Source organism: Centropristis striata, chromosome 4, assembly GCF_030273125.1.
Source record: "Centropristis striata isolate RG_2023a ecotype Rhode Island chromosome 4, C.striata_1.0, whole genome shotgun sequence".
NCBI classification, from domain to species: Eukaryota; Metazoa; Chordata; class Actinopteri; order Perciformes; family Serranidae; genus Centropristis; species Centropristis striata.
Genome location: NC_081520.1, coordinates 11,383,300 through 11,409,532, shown reverse-complemented (window position 1 = coordinate 11,409,532; position 26,233 = coordinate 11,383,300). Strand labels below are relative to the sequence as shown.

The 26,233-nt window shown below is 40.8% G+C and overlaps 1 protein-coding gene across 3 annotated transcripts in view; it reads left to right on the top strand.

The window, feature by feature from the left end:
* pitpnm3 (PITPNM family member 3) overlaps positions 1–18,839 on the top strand; it is a 105,079-nt gene extending 86,240 nt beyond the window's left edge. For 2 of the 3 annotated variants that reach the window (XM_059330858.1, XM_059330856.1), the window contains exons 13-20: positions 966–1,082; positions 13,037–13,153; positions 13,255–13,403; positions 13,569–13,718; positions 13,891–14,074; positions 14,248–14,376; positions 14,528–14,941; positions 16,718–18,839. In XM_059330858.1, coding sequence (XP_059186841.1) covers positions 966–1,082; positions 13,037–13,153; positions 13,255–13,403; positions 13,569–13,718; positions 13,891–14,074; positions 14,248–14,376; positions 14,528–14,866 — 1,185 coding nt within the window. In that variant the 3' untranslated portion in view covers positions 14,867–14,941; positions 16,718–18,839. The remainder of the gene's footprint in view (positions 1–965; positions 1,083–13,036; positions 13,154–13,254; positions 13,404–13,568; positions 13,719–13,890; positions 14,075–14,247; positions 14,377–14,527; positions 14,942–16,717) is intronic. The other variant, XM_059330857.1, reaches the window with a different exon arrangement.
* Positions 18,840–26,233: the final 7,394 nt, after the last annotated feature.

Below are 26,233 nucleotides of genomic sequence, written 5' to 3'. Positions count from 1 at the left end.
CTTTGATCAGAAGAGTCTTATAGTGTCAGCATTACATTTATGTCTGGTGCTAAGTGGGAATTATACAATGAGCTGTGGCGGTGTTATTACCAGCATCTATACTGAGCTGACGTATCACGTAATTATATTCATGTGTATTTGTCCATCTGTGTTAACGACAGGAAGGTTCCCTAAATCCTCAGACACAGACAAAGAGCAGGACAAAAAGAATAAATAAATTAGACAAGTGTATCACGTCATGTCCTGTTAAAAGCGCCTAGAAACACAGACAGTCTTTGAACTCAATCATTAGAAAGCAGAGCTCCCAGAGAAGAAAAAAAGGGATTTTTTTTTTATCCTGCCACTGTCTGCTGCAGCATGTCGTCTTTGTGAGAAAACGTGAGGAGAATAAGGAGAGCACATAGGGAAAAAAGAAGTGCTATCCTGACGCCATCAGGAAGCTAATAAAACCGAGGATCATTATTTTGGTTCAGTGGTTTTCAGCTCCACTCGATGCTGCGTCATATTAAAGGCTCGTCATGGAATTTAAAGGCTGCACGGAAAATAATTTGTAAAAGCTGAATCATTTACTTTGAAATAATGTCTTCTAATGTTATGAAACAAGGAACGTCTCCACATCCAAGAGTCAGGAATGATCTGCATGGATTCTTTCAAGCAGTCCAAATCACCCCTTAGCCCTTAATCTGTGTCAAAGCTGCTCTTCTCACAAAAGCTTTCTATTAGAATTGTCATTTATGATCCATAAACATAACACCAGATTTAATTTCAAGCCTTCTGATGCTAAACCTTCCATAATATTAGTGTTATTATGTTATCGTTCCTTCCTGTGTTGAGGTGCAGAAGGTGCTGAGGTGAGATGAGAATTATTACTGATAGACAAACCTGTTGTCTTTGCTTAACTGTGATAAGGCTGTGATTTGACAGGAAATGCCTGCTCTCACATATACGCATGTGTTTATTGACAGCTCATGCGATGTGACTGTGTGAAGACCCAGGAAGCGGACAATTTGGGCTCAGCTCCTTTCTCTCCCTCCAGCCCGCGAGAAAAGTGGCTCAGAAGGAGGACGCATGTCAAACTAAGGGTAATTAATTATTTGGTTGGTTTATTTTGTATTAATGTACTTAAACCTCAGTTTGCTCTGCTAGCAGGAATGTGAATTTATGGCTGCTCTGTTAATAGAAGCTCATATTCACACTTAATGTGAACGAATTCATGAATATTTTAAAAACAGCACTTTGCCCTGGACACCAGATATTACACAACCTGGTATATTGTCTCACATTCTCAGAAATACAACCTCCCACACAAATGCACGCAGCAGATTCTCTGTTGCTGTAATGGTCTTGTATTCATTTAAATTAAAAATATAGTTATCACTAACTGCTGAGGCCGTTGTGCTGCAGACTGTGAGAACGGTCCATATCCTGAGATTTTTTAAATACTCCGACACTTTCACCTTGAAGCTTTGAAGCAGGCAGATACACACAATTACCCGCTGCTTCTGAGCCCGGCATAGCAGAACAATCAAGGTCACATTGCCATCCATCAAGTGCTTCTTTTATCTGCCATTTTCTAAAGACAAGAATTTAGTGACTGCTTGCTTTTCATGAGACTATAAATAGAACTGTGCAACCAAAGTACCATGGAAACATATCTATATTTGAGTCTGTGAAGGTTTTCTTTGCTCTGTGTCGTCTTGTCCACGCCTCGCCTTGGCCCAGTGATGTGTTTCTGATGTAAGTGCTCAAAGAAAAGCAGCTCTGAAAAAGTTGCCTCGTCCTGAATACCATTCAGTGTGTGTGTGTGTGTGGAGATTTAGAGCCTTTCTGTGCTGATTCAATCTGAGCACAGCCTGCTCATCTGCTGCAGAGTGATACTATTCACAGAGACCTGGGGTCTATTTCTGATCTTCCTACACTTGGTAAGAGGTGTTTGTCACAGCTGGAGAGGGACCCCTTGTGTGACTGTTGTCTCGTGTCCATGCTGCCCTTTCACAGGAGAGGATCCAACTCTCCAACTCATCACTTCCACACTTTGTCTGTGAGAGGATGGTGATACTGAGGCACATGTAGTGTTCGTATATAAGCACACAGTGTACCTATTGAGCTGTGTCAGGGAAATTTTATTTGTGTGCACCATGTGAGTTTAAAAAAAAAAAAAAATTACTTGCTTCTCATGTCCGATACCGTAAACGAATGATTTCATGTTTTTAGAAATTCATAACTTCTTGTTTATGCACACTTATAGGCGAAGATCAATAATTTAATATTAAATACCTCTGACCTAGCCAAATCTTACATCACAAAACAAAAACTAAGTACAGTTCTGAATCTTCAAATGTTCATTCATTTATTTTTTATCGTGAAGTACATCGAAAAGCTTCAGAAACATACTTCGGCTTTTACAGAACATTTTGCCAAAACTTCTAATTTGACAAAATCTGTCAAATCAGACATGTCTGAATCAGAATCAGAATTGGCTTTATTGACCAAGTATGAGAGCAACATACAAGGAATTTGACTGATTTACAGTATTCTCACTACAGGTACTTAAATAGAAAAAAGACCAATAATGTCAGTGTTCTAAAAACAAGTAATTGAATTAGAGTGCATCCCTCAATACTAAAGTAAAGGCTTATAGATCCGAAAACCTATGGCAGTCTGTAGATAAAACATAATAAAAGGCATTAAGTACACAGTCGCTTACGTTGGTATTGATCTGACTGAGTGTGTGTGGTGAACTCATCATATAGGGCAGGTAGGGATATGTCTGCAAAGTAGGGACGGCTTGGAAGACCATACCGTGGTTCCTAATGCAACATTAGCCGGCGAAACCCCCTGTGATTCCGTGATTTTATCATTAATTGCTTTAGCCCTTGGGCTGTCTCTAGTAACCTTCCTGCAGTTTTCAAATGCCTGTTGAATAGGAACTAGTGTACTTGCTCTTCAGCTGCTGCTGCTGCTTCGTATTTCTGTAATACATCCTTGTCACAATGATGATTTTACAGGCAACTTTAGAATTTATTATGTTAGAACTCACTCAAAACTGTTTGGGGAACATAGATAGATAGATAGATCCTTTATTAACCCTTTACAGGAAATGATTGTGTAACAGGAGCTTCAAGGCGGCCATAGGTGCAAAGTTATTTTTGTGCATTATAAATACTTATAGCAGTTGGTACTTAACATGCATTGCAAATTGTAACATCCTCTAAACTGTAAGAAACACATCAGTGACGACATGTTTGACTCTGTTATTTTTCTCTGTTTGTTGGTGGATTGCAAAACAACTTTTGACTCCATCCGCTGTATTTATGGTCTGTAATTTAATTATTGAAATCATAGATAATATACATTTTCCATCATCAGCTGATAATTTATTGGCTTGATGTATATCATGCAATTTTAACCATCTAACTTCTTAAGTCACACAGCAGTTTTTATGTATTGTATGTTGTGTATGTGTGCATATGGTTTGTTTACTCTGTATGCTCTCCATCACTGGATCAGTAAGTAAGACCTCATGCTGGCAAATAATGAATTGTTGACAATGCTAATGCAGAATAACAGCTGGAAATATTGAACTTCCTTGTTAGATGTCACATCCTTTAAATCAATTATAATTAGCTGATGTGGTGAAACACTCATTCCAACCACAACATGTTTGATCACATCGGCACTTAGCAATATTTATAATGTGCAGATGCTCCATTATCTTTTGTTGAGTGCTGTCAATAAATAGCAGTGCATTTTCAAATGAACAAAATGTCACCAAAGCCTCTCGCTCCTGATAAAATCACTGCAACAAAATATAAATGGAGTCACCAGATGACATTTATTGCTGTTGTTTCGCCTTGGAGTTGTCCCTCTGTTATGGTGTGCTTATATAAGCTGTGACTCTTATATTATATATTTTAAAAATTGAATATCGACTGTAAAAGACAGTCTAGACAGGTGTGTAGAAGGAAATGTCCATATGCAAAAAGAGAGAAAAGTGCCACACACTGTCAGTTACATGCAATACACTTTATTGTTTTAAACATTTCAGTCATTCAACCTTCATCAGGTAAAATCATTCTCAAACATAAATCCTTCTTGTGAAGGAAATGTTTCTTTATATCACACTGTCCTCAGGGCAAAAATACACATTTTGAGTTGTCTAAGTGTTTGGAGAAAGCAGGGTGTTGCAAAGAGCATGTGTGCCAAGTAAAATTCCCCAGGATAAAGTAAAGGTTACAGAAATAGACTTAAAATTTCTGTCATGGAGGGCCACAACAGAGTGTGAGAATTATACATTACCCTGCTTTTAATATGCTATTTAAATGCAACAAACTCAGCAAGAAGAGATTTAAGGATTAGAGTTTCTCTGCTGGCTCACTGGGAGATACTCACTGAATGGTGCAATATGGAGAAAAGAACAAGACAAGGACATTTAATATAGAGGTAAAAGTCTTCAGCGGGGTCCCACAGTGTGTTCCTCAGAGGCGTTCAGCCAAGCATTGAAATCTGGATATGCAACACATCAAAGCAGGAAACACTTCAGCCAGTGCTGCATGTCATAGGGACATTTAAAAGCTGGTCATGTGAGGACAAACACCAGCTGTGTGTTTACCTGAATCTCATTGTTCAGAGTCAACTGTTCCATATACTGACTAAATATGTATGTCCACATTTTAGACAGTTCATCTCAGATGCTTTTAGCATTTTTTGGGCAATTTTGTGCATTTTTAAATGTGGGTGTTTCATAGTCAACCATATAGTTGTGCTATGATAGGAAAAAGAAAAGGTATTAAGAAGTATTCTGTCCTGGCTTATACGTGAGCTGTATTTGTAGACAGATAGCTAACAAGAAAGACCCAGTAGGCGTGATTCCAGGTTGAGAACGATTTACTGAAATCCTCTGAGACTTTTTTGTAAAACTGCAACACAATGAAAATACACAAAATGTTACAATTGAAATTAAATATATGCAACAACACTGGTCACACTTTTCTTCTTTCCTTTCAGGTTATAAACCGGGTAAGTACAACACAATATTAAATAAGGCATACACACATCTTTTTACAGTATGCTCTTACAGGTAAGTAACAGCGTAAACACAGTAAATGGTGATAATGATTCACACATAAACATAACATATAACATGAATGAGGGCTGACAATGAATTGAATCCGCCTACGTTAATAGCTACGAACCCGTTAGCATTTGCATTGTAAGCACTATTTTACCAACTAAACATAAAAGGTTGTAACTTTAATTATTTACTGTAACTTTTAACAACTTAAATGAGCTAACAAAAGCCATACTTACTGATGGATCTACTCCAAGGCCTAGACAACAACCTGGTGGAGCACAGCCTGCGTGTTTTATGTAGGCCACTTCTCAAGCCAGACCTTTTATGCGCAAAAACCCTGACACACCACTAGGGGGCCACTAAACATTATTTAGACACTGACAGGAGTCAGAACACTCCCCGCTTGGTATACATATGTTATACCACTATTTACTTGTTACCTTAGGTATAAGTAAAACAACGTCACTAATGGGCCTAAGATACTCTTTAAGAACTCCTTGGCTAAGAGTCTTCACCATAACCTTACGGACCTTGGAGTCTGAGCTGGGAATGGCCTTAACTATCCGACCAAGAGGCCACTCATTACGTTTTGCTTGAATGTCTTTTATCAAAACAATGTCACCCTCCTGGAGGTCAGGCTTCTCCGAAGTCCACTTCCTCCGTGGCTGAAGAGTTGCCAGGTACTCCTGTCTCCACCTTTTCCAGAAGGAGTCTGCCAAGCTCTGAACCTGACGCCATTGTACCTTACATAGGTGATCCAACTCAAAGTTTCCTGGAGGTGCAGGATTACCTCTTGCCTTCTGGGTTAAGAGAGTGGCAGGTGAGAGCATTTCAGGTATCTCTGCATCATATGAGATTGGGACCAGCGGTCTGGAGTTCATTATGGCCATTACCTCAGCCATCAATGTTGTTAGGACTTCGTGGGTCAGTCTGGTAGGTCCATCCTTCACCAGCAGTGCGTCCAGGATCCGTCTAGCCACCCCTATCAACCTCTCCCAAGCTCCTCCCATGTATGAGGAATGGGGTGCATTAAAGGTCCATGTGCAGCCTTGCTCTTGCATGTAGTTTTTGATCTCAGGGTCGTCTGTGTTAACCTGCAGCTCTCTACATGCACCGATGAAATTTGTGCCTCTATCCGACCTTAGGTGTTTGATAGGTCCACGTATGGATAGAAAGCGCCTCAAGGCATTGATGAAGCTAGAGGTCGACATGGACTCAATAACTTCCAGGTGGACTGCTCTTGTACTTAGGCAAGCGAAAATGACAGCCCACCTTTTGCTCTCAGCAGCTCCCCCTCGCATCCGCCGAGTTGTAACACTCCACGGGCCAAAAACGTCCAGACCTACATGAGTGAAAGGCGGGTCTGTAGTCAGTCTGTCAGTGGGAAGATCAGACATTTTTTGAACCTGAACCTTGCCCCTCAACTTCTTACAGATGACACATTTGAATATGATGCTGGAGATGAGCCTCTTCCCTCCTACTATCCAGACACCAGCTGTTCGCAGTGCACCCTCTGTAAAGTGGCGACCCTGGTGGGCTATTTTATCATGATAGTGCCGGACTAGGAGTGTGGCTACATGATGACCAGCTGGTATGATTAGTGGGTGTTTTTCATGGTCTTCCAGATCTGCCCTGTGTATCCGACCTCCCACTCTGATCAATCCACTCTTGTCAATGAAGGGATCCAACTTTACAAGAGGACTTTGGCAGTGAACTTTGATGCCCTGAGTTAGGCATTTTAGCTCCTCCTTATACACATCCTCCTGCACTGCCTTGAAGATGTGCACCTTCGCTTGAGAGTGCTCTGTGGTGAGTGGCTGGCCGCATTGATGCCATCCCTTACATCTATCAGACTTAGTCTCTCTGCAGAATGACTTGGCTACATGAATGAGACTTGCCATGCCTCGTACTAGATTCTTCCAAACAGAGAAGCGTTCAAATCTTGTTGCTCCAAGAGACTGTTCTGTGACCTTTGTTACGAGGCAGGTGACTTGGGGCCGAACGTCTTTATCTGCATCTGGTTGCACAAGCTCGAATGATTCTGCCTCAACATCTTGACTTGGGCTCAGCTGACTGAGAAAAGGAGGGCCAAGCAACCAACTGGATGAGGCCAGGTGAGCTGCTGGAATTGGCCTGGTTCCATGGTCTGCAGGGTTTTCATCAGTCAACACGTACTGCCACTGTTTTGGTTCAGTGGAGCTCCGAATACGAGCTACTCGGTTAGCTACATAGGTATAGAACCGCCGTGAACTGTTATGGATGTAGCCCAGCACAATGCGACTGTCTGTGAAAAACCTGACTGCTTGCAACTTTACATCCAATTCAGACTGGATCAATTCTGCCAGCTCAACCGCCAAGACTGCTGCACACAACTCCAGGCGTGGTACGGTGTGCATGGGGTAAGGAGCGAGCTTTGATTTTCCCATCACAAACCCTACATGCCATTTCTCATCAGAATCCAAGGCACGCAGGAAGGCTACAGCAGCTATAGCCATCGTTGAAGCATCTGCAAAAACACATAGTTCTGTCCATTTACAACATGACATAGAGACTGGAATGTATACTCTCTGAATGCAAACCTTTTCCAGCTCAGTTAAGGAGTTGGTCCATGCTTTCCACGGTGTCTCTTTCTCCGGTGGGAGAGGCGTGTCCCACTCATACTGTTCTGAGGAAACGTCTCTCACCAATACTTTGCCTTGCACTGTGATGGGGGAAGCGAATCCAAGGGGATCATAAAGACTATTCACCGTGGACAGCATGCCTCTCCGAGTGAATGGTTTTACATCTTTAGACACTCTAAAGGTGAAACTGTCAGTCTGGAGTTCCCAGCTTAAACCCAAACTCCTCTGAAGGGGCAAGGGGTCTGCTCCCAAATCTAGATCCTTAAAGTCACTTGCTCGTTCTTCCATAGGAAAAGCCTCCATGACCCTTGGGCTATTTGAAGCTATCTTATGAAGTCTTAAGTTGGACTCAGCCAGCAGGGCCTTGGTTCGCTGCAGAAGATTGATAGCTTCAACCTCCTTGGCCACTGAGGTGAGCCCATCATCAACATAAAAATTTCTGAAGACGAAATGCTTTGCGTCTGTACCATGTTCAGTCTCTCCATGTTCTGCCGCTTTCCTTATTCCATATGTTGCTACAGCTGGAGACGGGCTGTTCCCGAACACGTGCACAGTCATCCAGTAGTCAATGATCTCCTTGTCTGGATCATTATCTTTGTACCACAGAAACCGAAGGAAATTGCGGTGGTCCTCTCTGACCTTGAACCCATAGAACATCTGTTCTACATCGGCTGTGACAGCTATTTGCTCTCTTCTGAACCTTAGTAGAACACCAACTAGAGTGTTGTTGAGGTTGGGTCCACTGAGAAGCGTGTCGTTCAGTGATGTTCCTTTGTACTCGGCGCTGGAATCAAAAACCACTCTTATTTTTCCAGGTTTCTGGGGGTGATATACACCAAAAGTAGGTAAATACCAGCACTCCTGCCCTGGCTGTAGTTGAGGAGCTGGTTCTGCCTGGTGGTTGTCAATGACTTTGGCCATAAAGTCAAAGAAGTGCTCTTTCATGTCAGGTCTCCTTCTAAATGAGCGCTGGAGAGAGAGGAGTCTCTGGGAGGCCTGTTCTCTGTTATTAGGAAGGGGCTTGCGAGGTGAACGAAAAGGTAGCGGTGCCACCCAGTGATTTTCTTCATCCATGTATACCTCATTTCCCATAATTCTGAGAAAAGTGTTATCCTCCACTGACATGGCTAGTTTGTCGTCCTCAGGTGTTTTCTGAAATACACTTTCCCCTAGACCATCTCGACACGTCTCTTGAAAGATCTCCTTGTTGTGTGACAGCACTTGAAGACTTTGCTGGGTCGGACCTTTAAGCTTCTCCTTTATATGGATACTGCTGGTGCATGGCTTAAGGAAAGAGGAGCGTCCATTTTGAAGGACATGTGTCTTGTAGGCGCTGACTTCCTCTGTCTGGTGAACACCACCTAAGCACAACTCTCCAACTACGACCCAGCCAAGGTCAAGGCGCTGGGCGTACGGTGAGTTGTGAGGCCCGTTACGCTGTTCACGAACCTTATGCAAGCTCAAAATATCTCTGCCTAACAGAAGGAGAATAGGAGCACTGGTGTCAAGTGGAGGGATCTTGTCAGCCACAGGTCTGAGGTGAGGAAAATATTGGGTACACTCTGGGGTTGGGATCTCCGATCTGTCGTCAGGCAGGTAGTTACATTCCAACAAGGTGGGAAGTGTCACCTTGGTTTTCCCGTCAAGTGACTCCACTATGATGTTACTTGCTTTCCTCCCTGCAGTCTCCACTGTGCCGGAGCATGTTTTTAGAGTGTAGGGCGATGCACTGCTTTCAATGTCTAATAGATCAAAGAATTGTGATTTTGCTAAAGACCGGTTGCTTTGGTCATCTAGTACTGCGTACACCCTGTGAGACTTGCTTGGAATGTCGGCGTGGTAAACCTTGACCAAGCAGATTTTTGAACAGGATCTAGGCTTGGGGGCGCCACCACATATTTCTGTACACTTGGAAGTAACTATAGGGGGTGTAGGGTCTTCACGCTCCCCGCTTTGCTTGTCCTCAGGTGTGTACTCCGCCTGCTCACCAAGCGACCAAGGAGCTGGACCGGGATGCATCGCTGAGGTATGTCTGTCACTTTCACACTCCTTGCACTTAAGTGTGACCTTGCAATCCTTAGCCATATGCTTGGTACTGGCACAACATCGAAAACAGATTGAATTCTCCTTTAAGTATGTTTTCCTCTCATCGAGATGTTTTCCTCGGAAACCACGGCATTTTGACAGCGGGTGAGGTTTATTATGCATAGGACATTGCTTGTCCGGCTCTTCTTTCTTGCTGGCTGTGTTAGCCTGTGGCGCACTGACTTCAGTTTTTCTAACTGTCACAGTTGATTTTGGAAAGTATTTTGGCACTTTTTCCCCCTTGAATTGGTTGGAGGGAGAGGAGAAGTTAAATGCAAAGCTGGGGTCATTGCGGGTCTTAGCCTGGGAACATACAAAGTCGACAAAAAAGCTGAATGGTGGGAAAGGGACACGATAATCCTCCTTATATTTGGATCCCTGTGTGATCCAGCGTTCCCGCAGAGAGAAAGGAAGCTTTTCGATTATTGGATTCACACCTCTTGCCGTGTCTAGATACATGAGTCCAGACAAGAACCCCTCTGCCTTTGCAGCTTCAAGCTCTTTTAACAAGTCTCCTAATTCCCTGAGCTTGTGTGTGTCCTTGTTAGAGATGGCTGGGAAATCATCTATTCTTTTCAGTAGAGCACTTTCAATCACCTCTGGGCTTCCGTATGTTTCCTCCAAGCGCTCCCATACCATAAAAACACCTGCTCTAGGATTATTTACATGTACTGACCTTATCCGCTTGGCTTGAGCTGATGACTCGGGTCCCAGCCATTTGACCAGAAGGTTGAGCTCTTCCTGCTCTGATAGGTTTAGTTCTCTTGTGGCTGCTAGGAAAGACGCTTTCCATGCCCAATAATTTTCTGGGCAATCATCAAAGGCAAGAAGTCCAGAGCTCACCATCTCTTTTCTCATAAGATACTGGGCTAAATCAGGGGTCTGAGGAATTGAAGGCGAGTGTTTATCACTCTGTGCCAGGTGAGGAGATTGAAGTGTAGCATCTGTATATTTCTTTTGGGTGTCAGGAGTCACAGGTGAGTATTCTGGCTTTCGGAAAAATACCCTTGGGGCAGGGGGAGGTGCGTAGCCTTCCCGAGCAATGGGTTTGTGCTCATCTTCCTCCTTAAATGACTCATACAGTGAATCTTGTCCCTTGTGGCTTGGGGGTCGGGTTTTCACTGTTTTATGCTGTAGGATTGGTGGAAGTGGCGTAGCATCTTGAAGCTCCTGTGGAGCATGTTTATCAAATGGCTGCGTTTCTATATAGTCCTTAGTGCGTTTTATTGGATCTTCAAGAGCTAAATCCTGTAACTCACCAAGAGAGTCTTCTTCCTCATATTGGACTGCCGCTGCTGCTTCTTCGTATATTGCTGCCTCTTTTGATGCTGCAGTTGCTTCTTTCTCTTGTTTTAACACGTGAAGACTTGCTTCTAAAATAGCCTTTTCTTTCATCATGGCTGCCTCCTTTTCTGCAAAGGATACCTTAATTTTTGCTGCTTCCGCCTTAGCTCTGGCCCTTGTCGCAGCGGCGCTGACAGATGTCCGGGTTGAAGCTCTGGAGGACTTGTGCGAAGCTGTCTCTCGAGACCTCGTCTCCAGCTGAGACCGACGTTCCTCGCGGTAGCTCATCTTGCCGTATATTTTGTCAGCGTCTGAAGTTCTATGCTTCCGCGTGCTGTTCACAGGTATTTTGTCGCGTTTTCCTGCTGAGTGGTCATCATTTTACTATTCTGTCCTGGCTTATACGTGAGCTGTATTTGTAGACAGATAGCTAACAAGAAAGACCCAGTAGGCGTGATTCCAGGTTGAGAACGATTTACTGAAATCCTCTGAGACTTTTTTGTAAAACTGCAACACAATGAAAATACACAAAATGTTACAATTGAAATTAAATATATGCAACAACACTGGTCACACTTTTCTTCTTTCCTTTCAGGTTATAAACCGGGTAAGTACAACACAATATTAAATAAGGCATACACACATCTTTTTACAGTATGCTCTTACAGGTAAGTAACAGCGTAAACACAGTAAATGGTGATAATGATTCACACATAAACATAACATATAACATGAATGAGGGCTGACAATGAATTGAATCCGCCTACGTTAATAGCTACGAACCCGTTAGCATTTGCATTGTAAGCACTATTTTACCAACTAAACATAAAAGGTTGTAACTTTAATTATTTACTGTAACTTTTAACAACTTAAATGAGCTAACAAAAGCCATACTTACTGATGGATCTACTCCAAGGCCTAGACAACAACCTGGTGGAGCACAGCCTGCGTGTTTTATGTAGGCCACTTCTCAAGCCAGACCTTTTATGCGCAAAAACCCTGACACACCACTAGGGGGCCACTAAACATTATTTAGACACTGACAGGAGTCAGAACAAGAAGATATTTATTAAAATTAATAAATAAAACTTCCAATAACAGAGAAGTTGGGACGCTGTATAAAACGTAAATGAAATAAGGAATGCATCAAATTCAGGATGAGTGTAGATGAGCAGGGAGATCAGATTTCATTGTAACTGTTAAAATGATGGAAAAATCCTTTCAATAAAAAGATCTTTAAAGGAGTGAACGCCTTCTCTGTGCCACATTTGCATCAGAATGAGAAGGAGTGAATGAATGACTGTGACTGAAGGAGCGCAAAGATAGCCTGCTTTTAGCAATCTAGGCCTTGTCACTTCCATACTCTGTTACATTTTGTTTTATTACCTGGATTATTGCCAGCAGAAATGGTGTCGTGCTTCTGGGCACCTGGCTTACAGTATGTGAGTCATATATTCACTCTATTGTTCAGTTTTTTTTTTTACTCTCCACCAACTCCTGAGGTAAATACACGGCTCTTATAAATGCCCCCAGATGAAGTTGGGCACTAACTTTGTCTGCTGCTGGGCAGGTAGAGTAGTTTTTTTTGCTGAATAAATTGTCAGCTGCAGAAGAGTTTTGCTCCGTATTGTTTATGGGAACAGCAGAGTCTGTTTTTTACTCTACAGATTTGTCACTTGAATGGACACCTTGAAAATAATTTATTAGATCCATTGTTGATATTAAAATATCGATTGCAGCAGCTTTAGATGTGTGTTCATGTTCAGCTAATGCTTCATCTAACACTGTTCCTCTCAGGCTTTCTCAGGTTTGACCACTGGAGCTGATTGTTTTGCTTGTGTGAAAAAAATCTCAAATCCAATCCATTTTTAAGAGCTTCACTACCTCCTCTCATAATCTCAGTAAATGCTAAGATCAAGGTTAAAACCTTGACTGAACCGTGTTTTCTGCTCCTTGTCGTTATCTCATGTAGAACGTCACTGCCAACCACAGGGTGAATGACATCATTGCCACAGAAGACGGGCCTCAAACTCTGGTTGGCCGCTTCATGTACGGCCCCTTGGACATGGTCACTCTGACAGGAGAGAAGGTGAAAAGCAGCCACATGATTGGTTTATACAGATTTACAGTTTGTGTATTATGAAAACAGGCCTTAATTTCCAACCTGTTGACCCACACTGCCCCTCTTAGGTGGACATCCTGCTAATGACACAACCTCAGTCTGGCCGCTGGGTGCACTTTGACACAGAGGTGACCAACAGCAGCGGCAGGGTCACTTATACAATACCCAAGAGCAAGAAGCTCGGCCTGGGAGTCTATCCAATCAAAATGGTTGTCAAGTAAGAATCAATGTAGCATGCCACTTACATTATAAAAATGGTGTAACAATACATAAAAAGCAGAGGATTTTTGGATTGAGTCCTGTATTTGTACTCTGTAGTGGTGTGACCTTCTGAAGTAAAACAACCATGTGTAGCAGTTTTTCTCTCTTTTTCTATCCCAAGGGGCGATCAAACAAGTGCAGAAGCCTACCTGACTGTGTTGCCACGGGGCATGGAGTGTGTAGTCTTCAGTATCGATGGATCTTTTGCAGCTAGTGTGTCAATCATGGGCAGTGACCCCAAGGTCCGCCCCGGAGCGGTCGATGTCGTCAGGTAACTGGAAACCTCTGAATGTGTGTGTGTGTGTGTGTGTGTGTGTGTGTGTGTGTGTGTGTGTGTGTGTGTGTGACAATCCAGAGTGACAGAAAGCTTCAGAAGAATATATATGTGATTATGCATGCTTATACCTGGGAGACTTGAATGTGTTTGATGTATTCACATGCAGGCATTGGCAGGACCTGGGATATCTGATCATCTACATCACAGGCCGCCCTGACATGCAGAAGCAGCGTGTCGTATCCTGGCTCTCGCAGCACAATTTTCCCCACGGGATGATCTTCTTCTCCGAAGGTTTGGTTCACGATCCACTGCGACAAAAGACCATCTTCCTCAGGAACCTCATACAGGAGGTGAACCTCTCAGACAAACCATCGTTCTGACATTAACTGGGCATTTAATCTTTCTTATAAAGCATGCAAAACATTTCTCTCTCGCAGTTTCGCAAGCTCACAGTGTTTTAGCCTTGGTTTGTGCTGCTTCGAAATGCCACACATTGCTGACTGATTATTCCCTCTCTCACCAGTGTCACATTAAGATCAACTCTGCTTATGGCTCCATGAAGGACATCTCTGTTTACAACATGCTCGGCCTCTGCCCCTCACAGATTTATATTGTTGGAAGACCGTCAAAGAAATATCAAAATCAGTGCCAGGTAGTTATGTTTTCTTTGTGTCCTTTATCTCTTTCTTTAGTAGCTTTTCCTGTCAGCCTATTTCAGTTGAAAGGTCTGGGTTTTTCTCATTTCCTTTAATCTTCTTACTACTCTCTTTCCTGTTCTCTAACCCTTTGTGTGGTATCTATAGTTCCTGAGCGAGGGCTATGCGGCACACCTCTCCACACTTCAGTTCGGCCACAGAGCCAGACCTAAGAAATCCCCTTCAGTTCGTATGGTCCTGAGGAAGGGCTCCTTCGGTCTCTCAGCGAAGCCTGACTTCCTGTGTAAGCGCACCCACCTGCGCAGGACCATGTCAGTGCAGCAGCCCGACCCACCGTGCACACCCAACCCCAAGCCTGAGCGAGCCCAGAGCCAGCCGGAGTCAGATAAGGACCACGGAGGAGGAGTAGGAGGTGGTGGAGGAGTTGGTGGTGGACAAGGCCCATGGGGACGGCCCTCCATACATCGTGGAGACACCACTCCCTGACGTCAGAAAAGAGATGGAGGGATTGCAGGAGGATAAAAGAGAAGAACAAAGGGGGTCTGAGTGTCCGGGACCAAGGTGAGATGTTATGTTGAAAATATGGTGGATTTAATGAAAAAAATCTAGATTGTACCAATTTGTGTCTTGTTTTTGGATATTTGGCTGCCGCACTTATCTGTTATAACACCTTTATACTCACTGATGCAATAAACAGAAGCAGTCAGACGATCACATACAAGCTTCAGGCTGAACAGAAGCTAAGATGAACAGACAAAATATATAACTATAACAGGAATAATGTTTGTTGTAAACACTGCAGTGTGCAGATCAATTTCTTTACAGACTGCAACCATTTAATGAGGGATTATAACAGACATTTCAAGTGCACTTGCTGTCATGCTCGCTTTCTTTAAGTACTTTAATAGTATTCTGGCTAATATGCTAACTGTTTTGCTTACTTTTCCACTGTCGGGTGTTTCAAAGTCAACACAATTTTTCTTGAGGACAGCCAAGTGTAAGGCTGTATTGCACAGTTTCATATTCCCAAATAAAGCAATAAGGCACATTTAGTGATTATTGTGATTTGCAAGATGGTACTATTTGCATTACATACAAAATAATCACCAGCTTTTATCTATACCTGTAAGCAAGATTAGCATTGCACTTCCATACAGTTAGGGGGAATAAAAGACGGATTAAAAGAAAGCAGAGGCTGAGATATTCTGACTTTACGTCACCAGTATGGGTCCAGCTCCATAAACAGCCCAGTAGACACACTTTTTTTAAACTCCACACCTCCAGTTAGAAACACAGACTAAATTTTTTACTGTCTGTGAAACATTTTAAGTCTCAAGCACAAGATAAATAAATCTGATCTGTTTCGAACATTAGAAAGCTTCCCCCAGAGACACAAAATACATCTTGTGACAGTTTTTACAGACATCTGGTGAGTGCCCCTTTATCTTAGGAACTGCTAGAACAGTAAATGAACAGCAATAACGTTCAACAATCCACAAATAGTTTCTCATGTTTTGAGGACAAAAATAAGGATGAAATGTGCAGAAAGTTCACTTAATGAAAAACAAAGATTCTATGTTGTACCCACAAAGATCTTCACCTACTGTTTTAACGTTATTAAAGAACATCAATGTCAAAATGTTAAAGACTGTCAGAACCCACCCCCTCAGATTGCTGCATCACCTGTGAAGTCATTGTTCCCTACTTTAGAAGAACAAACACTGTAGCATCGTTGAATAATGCAGCCTTTCACCTTTTACTTGACTGCATTGTCTGTTAAGCTTTTAAGAGCTCGAGGCTCCGCAAAGCTTTGACGCAAACACAGATTGATTTTTCTCGCTACTGTTGAGTTCTGGCAAAGTCGATAAACGTCCACCTGGATTAGATGATGTTCTTTGATGTACCAAATACATTACGGTCTTTACACTTTTAGCCACAGAGGCATTATTATTATTATTTATGTTATAAATAAGGTGAAGTCTTAAAGTAGAAAAGAAATAAGGAAATTGTTTAAAATGGAATAATAAAAGAAGCAAAGCAGGGAGGAAAAAAATAAAACAATGATTTTTTTGAATACTTAATATTCCTGTGGCGACCTGAGTAAGAGATGCTATTATTAGTAACAGCTGCCGAGCAGGACTGAATGTAAATTTGCCCATGATTATGATTATGCAAGTACTGATGAGCTACAACTGCACTGTCCTCCCATGCTTGAAATCCACTCATTTCTAGATTTAGAAACATTGTTCTTGCTATTATGGAAATGAGAGCCTTTGGGAATTTTTCCCCAAACGTGAGAGACTTCTCTAATATTTCCTCTCCTATTTTATTTAACAGTGTCACCTCTACCTACTGTACATGTACGTTGGATCCCCTGCTGGTGTTTCTTGCAGCTCAGCTTTACCTCCTGCTTGGCTCTCTACGCTTTACCACCTGTTCTGCCCTTTTTCCTGACCTGCTCGGTGGACTGTGTCACTTAGTCTTTGTGCCTGAGATGTTAAGCAGTTGCCGGAGGGGGGATGGCAATGATTTTTGCGAATGTCTGTGTCGAGCTAAAATTGTGTCTAATTGTAAAATGAAAAGAATGTAATTCAGATTGTAGATAAACACACATATTCATGTACACAGGCCCTTCAGAGGATGAAACAAATGACGGCAGCGGTGACTTTGAACCTGTTGAGACTTTGCAGAGGATTAACAGACGCGTTCAGACTGCTGCGCTAACAGGTGGTGATGTTGACGGACTCCTGCGCTAACCCTCCATGTAAATACTCATCATCTGTGAGGGCCTCTGGACACAGAAGCACTGTGACATTTAGGTTCAATCTGTACACGAGCTCTGCAATCTGGAGCCCCAATGAGCCGACCTCGCCGAACGCCGGCCTCCGCCTCCATTTCACTCCCACTGTTAGATGTCCCCCTTGCATTGTGGATAGCTTACTACCTGCTCCTTTGGAAAAACTGTGTCAGACCGGGTCCACAGCCGCTGAATGAAAAGCCGTGGCTTGCACGGCTCGGCCCGCCAGAGGTCGCATTTGCACTATTAAAGTTCCCCGCGGTGGTTCTGGATTTAGCTGCGGTACTCACTTCAGAAACAAAGAGTTGTACTTGTATTTTAATGTATTTGTGCACTGTAGCTGCCTGTTGGTTACTGTAACTACTGGAAGTTAAAACACAAGTAGTTTGTAGGAAAGTGTTGGTTTGACCAAAAAATGTTTACAGATTGATAGACACAGGTGTAAAAAGAGATCACAACTTGTTTATCTACGCGTTTAAATCACAGTGTAATTATCATCATTAGCAACATTAGTTTAGTTGCTTGGTAGCTTGCAGGATATTGTAAAATACACCCCATGCCAGGATGCCCTCGCATCCATTTACTACAGCTGCACTGGAACCAATAGATTTGTGCTGAAATCTGATGCTGTCTTGTGCACTTGGGGTTGAATTGAGTCTTACTGTGGCCATGTTTAAAACTCTGTGCAAGTGAAACATATTTTTCTATGAGGAAATATTGTAAATAGAAATATTTTCAATGTATGTTTTTGAAAGTTTTGTTGTTTGACTTGTTGAATGGTTGATTTTTGCCTTAAAATTGTATTTGATGTTGTGTAGAGATACAAAATGATTTTAATTTGTTTGACCAAAGTATTGAGTTTTTAATGTTACTTCACGACAAAGTGCATTTTATTTCAGTGATATTTTGCTTTGACATGTTTTAGATGTTGTGTATGTGTGTGCGTGTGCGAGTGAGTGTCTAAGTATTTGTTGTAGAGTTGTATTTACTATGAACATGGAGACAGCTGTGACGGGGACATGGCTCTGCTGAGTGGTCAGAGGCCACATACCTGCAGCTCACTACTGCTGGCTTTTCAGGACTGAGCGTGTATTTTATAGGTTTGGATTGAAGCAGTGTGTCAAAGGATTACTTAGTTGAGGTTTTTATACCTTCTATGAAAGAAAAAAGGCTTACGTTCTAAGGGGTCTTGGTTAAACTGAAAACCTGCGTAGTGGAGTGGAACGTGCCAGCCAAGAGGGAGCTGTCTTGTCTTTTTCTTTCACAGCCTGTACACCATAGGTGGTCCACTAATTAGCTACTTGATTACTACTAAGTATGTATGGCTCCCCGTAGTGCCGCCCCTGTAATTGCAGTGCACCAATTAGAATTACTTGTTAATTGTATAATATTGTAGAAACAATACTTTACTCCATTTTCTTTTGCATTAAGATTAATACTGAAACAGCAAACAACGAAATCATCATTCCCATCAATGTAAACACAATAATCAAGTGATATTTTTCTGCCATGACGACACTGGAGGGGTGAAATATTTATGCAGCATTTTAGTACAACAATGTTAGTAAATGGCAAATAATGATCTGATGGTTAAATGGTGATTGTTCCGTGCATGTTAATTATTTGATATTGTTAAGTAACGGCTATCAGTTGTCATGTTTGTGGTACTCTTAACTGTTAGAGTAGTTATTTGTAAATAAGGGGTAAATAATAATTCATTGATGTAAATTCAAACACCACATATTGAGAAAATGCAAATTAGTACTTAATTTATGATAAATAACTGATTTTTTAATGGTAGAAATACTGTAAATGAGGTAGGGCATTGTTAATAAAGATTACCTCTTACTTTTACCTCAGATGTTCACACATTTACAGACAAATCATATTATTTCCAGTTCCACTTCTTGCACTAGATAAAGAGCAAATAATCCCAATATCACAAATAAAAGATATATTATACAATGTAAAGAAAATATTGTATTTGCTGAGAGATTTAGGTGTTTTGCAATGATTGTCTTTAAATAAATATAAATTATTAACCTCTCACTTACTAATTAATGTTGTCAAATGATTAGTATTCACCAAATCATGACTTAACTATTGGGTATTGACCTAATTTGCCATTTATTAACAATTTATAAAGTAAGCTTTTAGTTAGTAAACAAACACGTTTTGAAAAGAAAAGTAGATTTTATTTATTTTTGTGGTCTTCTTTCTGGTCTTAGGAGTATTTGACACTGGCCTTTTGACCAATGAGGACAAAACACTGGTTTCACTGCTACAGAGTTTATTGTTTTGTACAGATCTCCTGTGATGATGAACATGTTATTGTGTTTATTGGACTCGGTCCGTCTTTCATTATTGCATAATAAAGATATTTCATAGTTGAAGTATTTAGTTTTGCTCCAGGAGTGTGTTATTATTATTCCTCCGCATGCTCCTTGTCTCCAGAGATTGGAGCTGAATCACCAATCTCTGGAGATAAGCTCTATTGTACTTCAAGGTCAGAGTTTTACTGTGGGGGCATAACACTTGACTGCAATATCCTCTTATTTGGAGTTTGTAAAGCTTACTGTGTTGTCAAGTCAAACTTAGAAACCTCCGTCTTTCCTTTTTTTTTCATCACTCATTAAACTGTGACCTATGAATCAGTGGGTCTGATTTAGCCCTGATTACACACATTAGGCAGACTGGCTTTTACAGTAGCAGTGGCCTTCTTCTGCCTGGTGCAATCATCAGAACAGCACTTCTGCTTAACCAATAAATGGCTACAAGCCTGCACTGATTGCTAGAAATAAAAGCAGTCATCCATTCACTGCTTAGTACTACACCACACACTGCAGTGTTGATAGAAGGAGTCCCTGGTTCCAGGCATTAACAGATCTAGGTCACTCTATTAGAATTGCTAAAAAACTGGAATTGAAAAAGTTATTTACAGTTTGATACATAATCTCACTACGAAGTCCACTCGATTGCGTTGAGATTATTTTATCGACTGCTGTTTCCAATGTGAAGAATGAGCTTTTCAAGCTAACGAGAAGTTCTGCTAAGTAACAAGACAGAGGCGTGTCTTGTTCTCTGTGGTACGCCGCACCTGGCATGCATCATTTATTGTAATATGCAAAGTGTTTTTTATTCTGTTTTTTCCACTGCATGGTACGGCTGACTCACTCTTTTTTGGTTTTCCATTTGTAAAATTTGCTCAGTGTTCCAATGCAAACCACTGAGAACAGCACACATCAATTTTAAATATCCAAATTTACTATCAATAGCTCCTGCTATTTTGTTATTCAAATTACCTAGATTATAAAAATGTCAGCCCATAAAACTATGCTACATGCTACACTGTACAATAGACTAAGTGCAAACATTAATCATTTCTTTTGTTGCTGATGAAAGGGTTCAGTGGGTATCGGCAATTAGTTGAGTTTGCGATGGCGAGGTTTTCTATCTGCAAAATGAAGTGGAGAAGAGGACCTGGTACCAAAGAGTTAAGTTGAGCAAGAATTTACTAAAAACACAACATTAGACATTCATAAAAGTTAAAATATAAACTTTTCAGCACAAGGTGCAGGGTTACACTGCTCATCAGACTTTGCACAGGCAGCCAATCAAATTAGGCAAGAGGCAGACATTAATACTTTACCACTTCTTTCTGTTGTGATGACAGAGGTTATATTAGTGGTATTTAATGATCATTAGTACATAATTTAAGGTCACCTCATTATTTAAATACTTATCGACAAACGGATACATGCATTGTGTGAGCAGCAGGTAGGATGCATTTTCCTTTGTTGGTTAAAAAAAGCCAGCCAGTTAGCTGTTGGACTGTGACAGCATTCAGTTTGGCAAGTTAACATGCCAATATTTGCAACTTAGCAGTTAACTTAAAGCACAGCTGAGGTTGTTGTAATGTTGCAGGCATATTATGAAAAATAGTGAACCAATTTATTCCACTATGCAATAATCTAACCCAATAATTATTCACAACCCATGTGTATAGGAAGCTTTACCTGTTAAATGAAATTAATGCCAGAAGCATGTTAAGTAACCACCTGTTGAGTCTGGAGATATTCTGAAATCCTAAAATATTCCTTTAATTTACATCCCACTCATGAAAGAACTATTAATTGCTTCATTGACAGTGAAGGCCAACTGACAAGGACAATGACCTCTACCTTGGATCTTTATAAAGAGATTTTTTCCCCTACCCCAGGCATCTGGTAGGCTATAATGAGCTGGAGCGGTGATTCTCCAAGCCACATTTTAACATCATTAGCAACATATGGTCTGGGAACACCGGCAAAGAAATTGGTCCCCTGTGAAACAAAGGACTGCTGGTAAACTGCAAGCTTCATGATTCACATTAAAGAAGTCAGCCACAGTGAAAGCTGTGATTTAAGTGATTAAAACTTAGCAACCGTTTTCCGTCCCTATTCTCCCCTGTTGTTGTGTTCACTCGAAAAGAAGAAATACTTCTTAAAAACCCACCTTTTCTTCTCTAGTTTTTTGTTTTTTTTCCCATAAGTCACTTGAGCTGATCAATATCTTGAATCAAGGTAATGTTGTGCTGTCGCTTCTTCACTAATTAACTAGGAGCTCAAATAACTGCTTCCTTGGAGAGTTGGAGAGTGTGCTCTTTATTCAACAAGCATGTTTAAGTACAGGGCCTGCATCTGGGATTTTAAAACTCTTGTGTTGATAGCAAGGACAAAAAAAACCTCCTTCAAACAAAACTGTCTCATGGAAGAGGATAATTGCTCAGTGAGGTTTAAGGGTCAGTTTATTGAATCTTGCATTGAAACAGTTTCAAAACAAGATTTTTGCATGATCTTTGTCATAAGATGGACCTACCAGGGATTTATGTGACTGAGTGAATGTAATTGATAGTTTATGCACTGAATTTTATAATAATTTTATAATTATTATAGTCCCAGTCATGTTGGTTGTGAGAGTTTTTTTTATTGCGGACTCTGCTCTTTTTTCCTAACCTTAAGGAATACATTGGTTTCAGTTCATGCAGTCAGAGAAGCCTGGACTTTTTATTTAGAAAGGTGGCTTAGAGAGACAGGCGCCAAAACTGTGTTACAAACAGAGAGTGAATACAGAGCTATTCAGACAGACCACACAATCATGCACAATTCATAAACACATAGACACATTTTCTGCTATTTAAAAATAAATCAATAAATCTATTGAAACATTTCATGTGTATGGTTGTTTTAATCTGAAGGGCTGCTAATTTACTTCTACTACATCCAGTTTCGGTGCTGCATGCCTGAACATTGTGCAGGTCTAATCAGCAGCTACGCTTGGTTGAGGTTATTGCTGTTTTGGATGAGGTTCGACCAGTTATTAAATCCAAGGATTCACTTACTTTTCCCACCAGCCCCCTATGAATGTTTCATGGATGTGTTCAATAAAGACATGAAATATTACAATTGTTTGTGTGGTATTAGGTCAAGCACATTGTGTTTGTCTATACTTGGGACTCAGATGCAGATCAGATCACATTTTCTGACAAATTAATGCAAAAATCTTGGTCATTTTAAATGGTCCACACACTTTTTGTTGTACTCTTAAAACCAACATAACAAAACTCATCTTTATTGTCCTTGTTCATCATTCTTACAAATACTGTAAATTATATCAAATTAATAAGGTCAGTGTTGACTAATCCATACCATACTTTTATTACGCTTGTGGATATCTGAGGATATTTATGTAACAATGTCTGGATCTTGTTAAAGATTAATGGACCTGGCCTGAATTGGTGCTGTTGTTGCAGGGTTTTTGTCTTTGTAAGCAGATGCTGTTGTAGCCACAGGGTGCAGCCATGCTGCAGCTTCAGTGTTCTGTGTTTCTTGAGGATATTCTGAGGATTACTGTTAACACTTGTCTTTTAAAATACGCTGAATTTAATACCATGGCCTCCATTTAACATTACAACTTTAGAATCTGTAATTCTGTTCAAAGAGTACAACGTAACGCTTGCATAAGAAAGAAAACCATCAGCCTTGAGTTCATTCAGTTTATGCTCTGCAATAGAAAACAAGTCAGTTACCTAGCAGCTACTTAACACTTACTATGACCTGCAGCTCTGCCTGTCAGCAGCACCACTGAATCAGCCTTATTATTATTCTAAAAAAGCAGACTGGGTTTAATTCGTCCTGTGATCTGACAGGTGATATGTGGATGCCAGGGCAGGAATGAGAATGCATTAAAGTCTGAACAGTCCAGAGACAAATATATAGAGATAGAGATAGAGATAGAGATATTTCTACAGCAGGAATAGTCTCTGATTGTGTAAATATATCTGCAGACATTCTTAACCAAAGCCCATTCCTGAGGTCAGCAAGGAGAGACAGAGATGCACTTTGTACGGCTGGCAAGCTAACATGGCAACATTCTTCTGTTTAGGTCAAGTCTGCTTTAATATAACTTCTTAATCTGTCTCATTTTACATTCTGTACACAGTTGTTTGAATTCATGTTACTGGAAAGTAGCTTTAAGCAGCTACTGCAGCTTTATATTTGTCAGGATATTGGTTATGAGACTTAATGTGACCTTAGTTGTCTGCAGCCGTGATGACACTGGAATAAATGGGTTAGCTGTTTTGTGATAGTTACAAAAGGGATGCTGCATATCGAGATTAAAAATAGTTCTAAAAATGTATTCTGGAGGGCACGGCTCAGGGTGGAAGCTTGTTTGCTCGGATGCGTACAAAATCTGGGATTAATTAGCCTACAACTCAGCCTCTGAATTCAGTGCTGGGTTACAAGAAATTATTAGGAATTTGGAAGCCCTTTGCCTTGGTGGAGGGAAAAAAAAACAATCTCTAGATTGCATTTGAGAAAGCAATTATCTAAAATGCCCCCAGGAGAAGGGGGTCAGATGTTGGAGCCACATATCACTGCTCACAGTGGCATCAGATGTGACAGGCTTTGTCCCTTCATAGGAGAGCTCACATCTTTCACTGCCATCATCAACCAAAGACATCAATACTTAACTGAACTTAATGGTCTAACTGCTCTGGAAATGGACAATCCTTTTACTGTTCTTTGTTTGTGAAAGGTTTTATGTAACACAATAGAAACAAAAGCTAAACAGGTAACACCATTTTTTGTCTGTGTTACCTGTAAGCAAGATGTGTCAAACTCAGGATTCAGCTGTATGTTCTGGTGAGTTTTACAGTTTTATTTTTGTATGTGTTTTTCTCTGCTTTGGTATTACATTTCAAACCCAAGATACCATGTTTATTTCAGCTTTCCAGCCAAAACTGGTGTCAACTTAGTGGCTCATCAAAGCAAGACCTGTTTTTCTTGTAGCATTGTGAAAGACAAAATGAAAGTGAATAATTAAAGGAGAACCAAATGAATAGACAGCCTGCGCCTCCTAAGAGAATGATTTATTCAAATGCGTATCATCAGTGGAATACATTTTCCAAGTAAGATTTGGTTCTTGAGCTTTTATCCACCTGGAAAACACAGGCAGTGTAGCTGTTGGAATAAAACATATTTTAGGAAGGAACAGGATTAAAATGAGATGCTGTATCTCAAGTAATATTCAGCCAAGATAAGCTTTTAAACCAGGCAGATTATTATTTAACTCTGAGCAAGTTCAAGCATCTTTTTTTTGCACTGTGTAACTTTGCTCAGTGATAAAGAGGTGAAGTTCCCCATGTTGCATCATAAAAGAAGTTAAATCAAAATGGTTCTTTGGATATCCACTGACTTCTAACTTTTAGCTGATATGACTTTGTCATTTTGGCTCCGAGGACTTTATCAGCATTGCAAATGGACAGAAAGTGACAGTGCACCCAGTGTGGAGGTCAAAGTACATTCATGGTTAGTGGTTTTCATCTCGGATGGATCTGCATGACAGCACAATGTCACTGAGCACAGTCACAGTCTTCTGAAGGAGCTGGATAATCTGACGGGCTGACATATCGAACTGGAAGCTAGTGTACATCAATTTAAGTCTGAAAATGCAAATAAATGTTTTCATTTATCTGTTTTCCAAGAAAGTGCTGGATTTATTATTAAAAAAAATATTACTATTCGACTATTTCACTACTTTTAAAAAGCTACTGTTGGGCTGCTACACTGATCTGTAGTCATGATGCATGTTTATAATGAAAAGCCTTTATAAAATGTATGATATAGCTCAGAATAGCAGCTGCTTCCCAAAGGAAAGTGCAAACCATGAAATGAAATTGCTGCTCAGCATGTGCATGCGCGCTTTTCACACAAACCAGCAACATCTGAATTACCTTGACCTCCTTAAAGGTGCCCTGTAGAGGGTTTTTTTGTACACAAACAAAAGTTATGTTTACATTTACTGTAACTCACCGAGCACATTGTATGTACCCTTGAGATATGACAAACGAAACACTTTATGAGAAATTTTCGGTCCCAATTTTCTTGAACATTTTGAAAGCAGAATGGTGCTTCTCCGCTGCTTTTTACATTTCAGCCACCTGTGGATGAGCGGAATAGTGTGAAACCACTATTTGTCACTCCGTCACAATTCCATATTATATACTGAGGAAGAACAGGTTTGGAGTTTCAGAAAAGTGACAAAAGGAAGTATACTGAAAGCAGACATTGTGCACAATAGATATGGTTAATTTTTGAGTGTGTTATGTTAAAGAATGTTACATGCTGTGGAGTGTGTTGTTTGTTTTTTCTGCTCTTTTGTGTGTGTTCTGCAGTTATAGCCACTTCCTTCCCCTTCATCACAGGTGTGGCCAATCCCTCATACATAGGCCTGAGTATAAGAAGGTGGAGGAAGCTGCAGGTCGCAGTGGGTCATCCAGCAGCATGGTGCTGTGTGTTAGTTACAAGAAACATGCAAAACTTGGGTTGTGGTGTTTTACTCCTGTCTGAAGGGATAGAGCTTAGTTTGTTCCACAATTATTATAGTTTTGATTTTGAAGTATTTTTCAGTTCTCCTCCTTTATTTCTAGTGTTAATAAAAATGTTACTCCCTTATTCCGAGACTCAATCAGGCATGTAACACAGGATAAGCACATCAAAATACTTCCTCACAAA